At 34.6% G+C, this 9,395-nt stretch overlaps 1 protein-coding gene across 1 annotated transcript; it reads left to right on the plus strand.

The window, feature by feature from the left end:
* Positions 1 to 374: 374 nt before the first annotated feature.
* LOC111055099 (proteoglycan 4-like) lies at positions 375 to 2,631 on the plus strand. Its single transcript, XM_039441377.1, has 2 exons — positions 375 to 1,179; positions 1,521 to 2,631. The coding sequence occupies exons 1-2, from the start codon at positions 1,096 to 1,098 to the stop codon at positions 2,499 to 2,501; spliced, it is 1,065 nt and encodes a 354-aa protein (XP_039297311.1). The 5' UTR covers positions 375 to 1,095; the 3' UTR covers positions 2,502 to 2,631.
* The last annotated feature ends 6,764 nt before the right edge of the window (positions 2,632 to 9,395 follow it).

The raw sequence follows: 9,395 nt of genomic DNA on the forward strand, positions 1-9,395 counted from the left end.
GAGATACATATTTATCTAGTGAATTATGAATTTTATCACATGCACGTATAAATTGCGACTCTAAATCTTCGTCATTAGCATGGATGTTAACAATATTTTGAGATGTGCTATGAAATACAGCATCTGTTTTTAGTTGTTGATCATTATCTTCGTTATTTACTATAAGTTTTATTAATTCTACTTTTAGAGCGAGAAACCAACGAATATTACCGAAAAACCTTACTGAACCTAGTTTTAATATTTTAAAAATGGTATTCTTTAAATGATTCAACAAAAAGGTAGTATCTACATACCTATCATTAAAATTAAGCTTATTACATATAACCTGTGAATTTAAAGCACTAGTTTTTTCCAATGAATAATTAATACTGCTCATGATGACTCACCAAAATAGCTAGCTAAAAAATAAGATTGACGTTGTCTTGTCGCACGCGCACAGGTTGCCGACTTCGTCTGTTGAAATGCAGCTTCTCTCTGGTCGGTAGACTGCTAAAGTTTTTGCACGTGTGGCAGCTTGTTCTAATGCAGCTTCTCTCTCTCTCTGTGCAGCGCCGCTCTACTCGTGATGTCTGCTCTCTATAATGCAGCTTCTGCAAGGATGACTGTTGATAATACGTCTTTCGACCTCTTCAATAATAAATTCAAAAAATTCTACTGATGGTGGTTATTGCTGTTTTCGCCTCGGCTATCTGGAAAGGAATGAACTGCAGAGTGAATTTTCAGCTTGAACACAGCTCAATTTCCACCACCATCAGCCAGATTTAACGAGATTGAAACAAAAGCTGTACTCTCAGACCTCTCTCAAAACAAGGATAATGCCATATCTATTTTATTCTGTCTGACGTATAGGCAAGACTCTTGGGATAGCAGGATAGGAGCCAAATACGGTTTGGTACTAGCCTTGATTTTTTCTGATGACCTTTTTGAAGGTTTTGAAAGTTGAATCCCACCACAGCTAAGTCTGTGTGTGGAGGTGGGGAAAAATACTGTAATTTTTCAGTATATAAGCTGTGAAAAATTCAAACAGAATCATCCAGTCTGATCAATCAGCTAACAACACTTCCGAATCAACTCATCTATAAGAAGAAGAAGAAGATGTCGTCCTTTGTCAACGCTCCCACCTCAGCTACAGCTCAAGCTACAAGACCAACAACAGCTGTAGGCAACAGCACTCAAGCTGTAAGTTCTAATATTTTTATTCTGAAGAGATATTTTAAAACTTTTTTGCTCTTGTACAGTCTAAAAGTATCGAACAAAATATGTACAGCTAAAAGTTACTTTTTTTGCTCTTGTACATTCTAAAAGTATCGAACAAAATATGTACAGCTAAAAGTTATTAGAATCATATCTTTTTAAATTTATTCCATAAAAACGTATACAAAATCGAAATACAAGTTCTCTAAATTTATTTACACTAAATATAGTAGAAGATAAAACCAGTTCACTCTTGTACAGTCACTTATTAAATGTTTAACTTGAATCAAATGTAAATTGTTGTTCACAATATATTTTTCTTGCAGAGAACATATGCTGTCGTCTGTGGAGGGGGGCTTACAGCCCCAACATATAGCCAGCCAGCCGTGATGGCAGCAGCTAGCTGGAACCCGTACTCTATGTGGGGGCCACCCCCACCGTGGTACACTTCTGCCTACCCTGGGCTTGGACAGCAGCAGGCTCCATTGCAAGCTCCCCCGCCTCCATCAGCAGAGCTGTTGGCAGCTGCTACCACCCCCATAGGCGCCGCCGAAACCACCCCCGCCGAAACCAGTCCCGCCATCCCCGCCACCCCCGCCGAAACCAGTCCCGCCATCCCCGCCGCCCCCGCCGAAACCATCCCCATAGTCGCCGCCGAAGCTGATTCATCTGACGATGTGAAGATTGTAGAGGAAAGCGGAGATGATTTCATCGAAGCTACTCCTCCGACTCGTGAGTTGGTGAAACGATCACCTTCGTGGACGAAAGTGGAGAAAAAGAAGAAGAAGATGTCTGTGAAGCTGTTCTCTTCTTCTGAGTCGGAGGGGGACTCCTCGGCAGTACCGCTTCTAGCTGCTACAAGACCGACAACAGCTCAAGCTACATCAAGACCAACAACAGCTCAGGGCGGCAGGCAAGGCAGAGGATCGGCACCGTCTAACTCATGCGCGCCTTCACCAACAAGCTCCTCAAAATTGTTCAATATCAACCGTTTCAACTTTGTGAATGAAACTACCCGAGTGTCAGAGCTATTAGACAATTTTGAGTATCGTGTGGTGAGGGCGCGCATCGCAAGAACCAGGTTTGGAAACAACCCGATGCTTCACGTCATAAATGAGAATGGAAATGAGATTAACTTCTTCCTACCTAAACAATATGCAGATATGGTTACAGAAGAGAATCTGGAAAGTTTCAATTCGAGCAGGTTTGTACTGACGGTCTCCCATCGATTCTACACAAGAATCGTGCGGGGACAAGAAGTACAAGCCTGCTCGACAACCATGAAATTACGTCAGATAGATCGATGATTTCAGTCTGCATATTGTTTAGGTAAGAAGAAGTTAATCTCATTTCCATTCTCAAGTTTTAATACCGTTCTCAAGTTTTAATAATTATTTTGTTCAAATAATAAATGCAAATAAAATGTTATTGAATATAGAAAATTTGTCATTCTACTCACCTTGTTCTACAAATGTTGAAAATGAGGATGATGACTGTGATGATAATTCTTGCTGCTAAAACACTTTCTGCTCTTCTTCAGCAAACTGAGTGCTATTCTAGCTTACACTCTTATTTATACTTACTGCAGTCAATAAAAAAGGAAAAAACTTATAGCTATCTGTGACGTAACTGTTTTATGGTTAGACTAGTACATGTTTGAACATGTTTAAGTCAGGTTGTTGAACTTTTCGCAAGTCAGTGTGAGATGAGCAATTGTAGAGTGAGCAGGATGTTACTCAACAAAGAAGAAGCCGATGAAAAAAACTTTGACGATGATTCGAAAATTAGTTGTATAAACTCAATTAATTTATTGAAATCATTTTGTATTATCACTGTTATGCTATATTGGATTGCAATTTTACTGCTTTTATATGCGAATTATACCAAAAGTTGCAGATGCAATTCAACTAATTTAACGAATATTCATCAGTTCGATATAACTTTACAATCGAATAATTCGAATGATATAATTGACAGAGATAATATTGAGTCAGATTTGTTTTCAAAATACTTGAGCGATTTAGAACGAACAAGAAACAGTACATTGTTCTATTTAAAATCATGCATTATAGATGCGATAGGTATTAATAAAATACCTAAATTATTTGTGTATCAGCTTGAAAATTGGTATGCAACTCTGCTAGACCCATATAAGGATGTCTGCACTTTTTACAAAAATTATAATGTAATAAATAATTGTATAAGCCCTCAGTTTGATATTATTGGTAATAACATTTTACTTCTTATTAATAAAACAATACAGTTATGTCCCTCTATCTAGCAGCCTTATAGGTGAATGCAAATGCTGTATTCAATTAGTATACTGCAAACTGTGCTGGCGTTAAGATGGTTAAAGTTTTACATAGTAGAAAAAATACTAGTTTAAATACTAAAACACAATCAAAGTTGAAAAAGTCGAAAAAATTTGATTTAAGAGGTATTGTTGGAAGTGGACTTTTTTCAAAACTTAAAGACATTGCTTCTACTATAATTAATAAGTCGATTGGAGCACTTCCTCTGGAGCTACACCTCCCGGCAGGTATTAGCCCAACTGGACAATTAAAATTTTACAATTACTGTGGGCCAGGAACCAACCTTGAAAAAAGGTTAAAAAATAAGGTTGAGCCTATAAATCAGCTTGACTTAGCGTGCCAAGGGCACGACGTGACCTATAGTAGAACAAACGATAACAAAGAAATAGGAAAAGCAGATCGTCTTCTAGCTGATAAAGCTTGGAAAATATTTAAAGATCCTAAGACACCTCTTGGTGAGAAAGCTCTTAGTTATTTAGTTAATCTTGCAATGAAAACTAAAGCTGCAATTAGTGGGTCAGGGCATAGAGGGAGGAGCAGTATAAGGAGCAGAAAGACAAGGAGAACCAAAGCTAGGAATCATACTGTTAGTAGCAATGCTAAATCAATAAGTGATTTAATTCGTCATAATGCTATTAGAGAATTGAAGAATCATGTTAAGGGGAGAGGATATTATTTGAGACCATACCCAAGATATGCGGGTAGTGGGAGGAATTTGAATAAAGCAATATCACATATACCGCCAGGTGCATTTGGACTAGTAAGTAAGTCTATGAGAAAAACATCTCTACCATTGAAAAAGAGGAAAAAAGGGAGGAAGAAAACTACGAAATCAAATAAAAAATGAATAATATAAATTTGGATAGACCATTGACTAATTTCGATCTGAAGAAATTGTCGAAAATTATGAAAATATCATTGCGCGGTATTTATATGCTGGATAATCTTCCTAGCAAAAACTTACCCAGTGAAATGGCTATTGTAAATTTAGACAAAACTAGCGGTAGCGGGACGCATTGGGTTGCATATCATAAAATAGATAAAAATGTATTCTATTTCGATCCTATTGGTAATCTTCAACCACCAAGAAAACTGGTAAGCTATTGGAACAAGGAAAGACATATGAATATTTATTATAACATTGATCAGGTACAACCACATAATTCGATTATTTGCGGACATCTATGTTTACTGTTTTTGTGTAATCAGTTATAAACGTTAAGTGCTAGGAGTAAGATCGAAATGGTGGTAATAACACTTTCCTCAAATACAAGTGAATTGCATGAGACGTTATCGGAAATATTAGAACTTCCTGGTGATAGAGCATATGAGATTGGACTGATAAACTTATGGACATTTAATTCAATTCCAAACATAATTAAAGGAGAAAATTCAAGCTTTAAGTATGGTGATAATCTAATAAAACTTGATACAGGATCATATGAAATTGATAACATTATAGAAGCAATAAAACGAAAATTAAATATATCAGAACAGTCAGAAGAATTACAAATTAAAGGTAATAATAATACATTACAAACAGAAATTTATGCAAACAAGCCGATTGATTTAACACAAGTCGATTCTATTGCTCCTATTTTAGGATTTAATAAGTCAATTTTAAAACCATATGTGTGGCATTATTCCACAAACCCTGTTTCTATTTCAAATGTAACCTCAATTATTGTTAGCTGTAACTTAGCATCTAATACATATGCTAATGGAAAAGAAACTCATACTATATATGAATTTCTTCCAAAGGTACCGCCAGGATACTTAATAAATGAAACCCCAAATCCGATAATATATGTAAGCTTAAACACAAATAAGTTTCAAACCATTATTGTCAAGGTGACAGACCAGAAAGGTAGTTTATTAGACTTTAGAGGAGATCGGATAACAGTAAGAATACATATACGAGAAAAAAAGTAAAAATGGGCTATATAATTTTCAACTCAAGATCAATAGTTTCTTCACGCAGCAATGATGGTTTTCATAAAAGCGGTTTGAGAAAAAAACCGCAACAACATAAATTGAAAAAAACTAGTAACAAATGGAAGCATAGAAACAAATCAAATAGATTGAGCAACAGTATGAAAACAATCAGTAAGAGTTCACACTCTGAGCCGTTAACATCAAAGAACGCGAAAATTCTGGAAAAATTAGGATTTCGAGTCAACTATAATTATGTCGGCGGCAGTAAGCGAAATATTAGATATAGAACGTGAAATACGTTATTACAATGATATTACAAATTTTGAATATCATTCACATGGGCCTTATGCAAACCAAAAGTTGGAACATAGTGATGAGATAAGAATACCGATAAATTCCCAAGACGTTTATTCACTTCCATGTCGATCATTTATAATTATTGAAGGAGAAGTTGTGTGTAAAAAGTCAGTGACAAATGACAAAGGAGAGACTAGCATACAAAATGCTACCTACACGTTAATAAGTAATGCGATTGGTTATTTATTTGATGAAATTAGATATGAATTAGCTGGAATACCAGTGGCAAAATCTCGATTAGTAGGAATTACTTCAACTATAAAATCATTGTTATTGAAAAATTTATTTGAGAAAAACATGTACCATCTGGCCGGATTTGATAGAACTGGCTATACATTAGCTAATAATAAATTCTCATTCTGTATACCTCTAAAATTACTACTTCCATTTTTTGAAGATTTTAAACATGTAATATTAAACGTGAAGCAAGAACTTGTACTTTTAAGATCATCTTCAGATTTAAATTCTATTCAATCAGCAGATGCAGGATCTGTAACTGTAAATATAACATTGAATAAGTTGATATGGAAAATTCCCTATATTCAGTTAGAAACTCATGTAAGACTTAAGTTTTTAAGAATATTAGATACAGACAGACCCCTAAAGATTGCGTTTCGTAAGTGGGAAACACATGAGTATCCACTTTTACCAAGAACAAAGGTACATAGTTGGACAATAAAAACCGCGGCACATTCAGACATTCCAAAATATGTTATTTTAGCGTTTCAAACAAATAGAAAGTTATTAGCTTCAGCTGATATGTCTAAATTTGATTTTTGTGATTTTCATAATTTACGTGTTTTCATTAATAATCATTATTACCCATATGATTCTTTACAAGGGAGGAGAGAGTTAATGTACAAATTTTTCATAGACTTTGCAGGGAGCTATCATAACTTACCACTAAATTTAGAAAATGGGAATGAAATCAGTTATGACACTTACAAGAAGGATACTCCCATAATAGTTATAGACTGTTCACACCAGTCAGAACATTTAAAATTATCAGCAGATATTAGATTAGAAATTGAGTTTGATAAAGAAGTACCGGATTCTACTTCAGCATTCTGCATTCTTGTAAGCGATAATTTAGTCGAGTACAAACCGCTAACGTCAATTGTACGAGAGATTCAATAGTTCGTCGATAGAGTGCGCACATACGTAGAATTTCAATATAAATAGTAGGGTTAGCTTTTGTCTGCTTCAGTTGACTGTAAGCTGTTGTCATGTGTGCTTCGATGTTGAGTTCAACAAAGATGTGCAACTCTTTAAACAAGACTTCTAGAAAGCTATTCAAATTGGAAGAAGACGAGGAAAACAACTATAACTATACCAATCAAGGTTCTGAGGAAGATATCTACGATAAACTTTCGTCTCACTACAATACTTCGGATGGAATAATTGATCATGGAACATGTCATTCAAAATCGCCTTCAAAATTTCATTCTCGTGGAGTGCAGTGTAATTTAGATAGGGAAGAAGAAGAATTAGCAAGTGCACAAGTGAAAAGAGGAAACGGTGAAAATCTGGAAGATAACATCGAAGTGTTGAAATCTACTAAAACAGGATTCGATATGAAGAACGGTGAAAACATAGGTGAGTCAGACAATACTTCATCTTGGTGTGTAGTTGAATTCCATGGCTATAAATCTTATTCTGATTCTAAGTTTTATATTAAAGAATTTGCTCTTGTAGATGCACGTCAAACTTATGTGCTATATCATTTTAAACCACCGTTTCCTAAATCTGATTTACCTTGGAAAAGTTATCGTGATGTGTGTTGGCTAGAATTTTATCATCATAAGATAAAATGGGAAATGGGAGATACAATTTATTCTGATGAGATTATTCAAGGTTGTATGCAGAATTATCAGAAAGTTTTCACAAAAGGAAGAGAAAAGGCGGATTTCTTAAAGAAATTTCATAATAATGTTGAAGTAATACCAGAAGATTTTATTAAACCTGACTATAATAAATTTAATGTGAGCTGGTGTAAAGATGTATGTAAAATACACAGATCAATTACCGAGGGGAGGTGTGCTCTGTATAGCGCAAACCACTATCTTACAGAACTGCTTGTGAAAACTGAATCAACGTTTCAACATCAAATCGATTTTAAATGTGAAAATGAAAGAATGAAATCAATGAAAAATTGTCCGTTTTATACTAATGATAAAAAGAAACGGTATGCAAGACAAGGCTTTTTTTATAATGGAAGTGAAGTTGTATGTGTTTATTGTGGATATCAATTATTCATGCATAAAGCGCGTATTTGCAATCTAAACAGTACTACCAACCCTATAAATTTTTCAGTTTTAGTTCCACTCATATAAAAAGAGATGCAGGTAAAAGTTGATTTTAGTATGTGTTAAAAGCAGGTGAAGGAAGAATGGATCCAAAACAGTGGTTAACGGCTGATGCTGACTTAGAGAAAAAATTATGTGATTATTTGGAATGGTATGAAGTATGTGAACAATCAATTGTGAAAGCTAGAGCAAAAAATCGTGATACAAGTCTGCTTGAAAATATAAAATCAATTTTTCTAACAACAGTAAATTTAAACGATATTAGTGAATATTTAACCTATTACAGACCTTTCAAATTAAATGTGAATAAACTTATACAATTGGAAAATGAAATATTACAACAGCATATGACGTCATTGTCAGAAACCAGTTAGAGTTCATCGACTTTTTTGCCGACATGTAGAAACATGTTCCTGTGCTTGAACTGTGGGGGGAAGAGAGCTAGACTCTAAGTGTATAAAAATTTTAATCATTCTGTATTCTACATTACGTGTGTGAGGACGTGTTTTTCGACTATGCAAGAGTTTCAAGATTTTGATTTAAAAAAATTCAATCAATCAGCACGTGAGGAAATTCCGATTGTGCAAATTAAGGACTTAAAAGCGGACTATAGTTATAAAATAGAAAAAGCGAGATTAGTGCGAACTCAGTGTGGACTTCGAATTGTTTTGAAAATCTACGATGTTGACAGGAAAAGCGGCGCCTATTCTTTCTATGATGTTTATCTACCTGAAAAGTTTCTCTCATCAATAAATATTAACACATTGGACAGTTTTAACAGTAAAAAATATATAATGAGATGTGAACATCGCGAGGATAAACCATCTTTAATTCATTTGGAAAAAGCTAAATAAAAAAAAATCGATAGATCTAATTTCTGCAGTATTGAGTTAACTATGAGCAGACTAGCAGGAATAGAAGCAACAAAGAAAGGGATTAATTATTGGTGATACACTGATATCGATGTTGTCTGAACAATGCTGAAAGATCATACAAGTGAGTAGGTCTGTCTATAGCTGAATGAAAATTGATACTTCTATATTCTATTGATATGAAAATATTGATTATAATATAGATACAATATCAATATTTTAGTTATAGATGGAGATGAGGCACTATAACCTCAACGCCTGGGCTTTTTACTGCACATATGCTAATGAATATAAGTTTAATTTTTTAAACTTGTATTCGTTTTCATTCAACAGTCAGGTGGAAACAAAAGCTTTTCAGTCTTAAACAAGATCTTCTAGTGATCAGTTCAGTTTTGAGTGTGTGTGTGAGAAAAAGATAG

The sequence above is a fragment of the Nilaparvata lugens genome, chromosome X (genome assembly GCF_014356525.2).
Source record: "Nilaparvata lugens isolate BPH chromosome X, ASM1435652v1, whole genome shotgun sequence".
Classification (NCBI taxonomy): Eukaryota; Metazoa; Arthropoda; class Insecta; order Hemiptera; family Delphacidae; genus Nilaparvata; species Nilaparvata lugens.

What these genes read in the sequence shown, in the direction of transcription:
- LOC111055099 (XM_039441377.1), top strand. Translation starts at nt 1,096, where the DNA reads ATGTCGTCCTTTGTCAACGCTCCCACCTCAGCTACAGCTCAAGCTACA. An exon ending in TAGGCAACAGCACTCAAGCT is followed by an intron (nt 1,180 to 1,520) that starts GTAAGTTCTAAT and finishes TTTTTCTTGCAG; the next exon opens with AGAACATATGCTGTCGTCTG.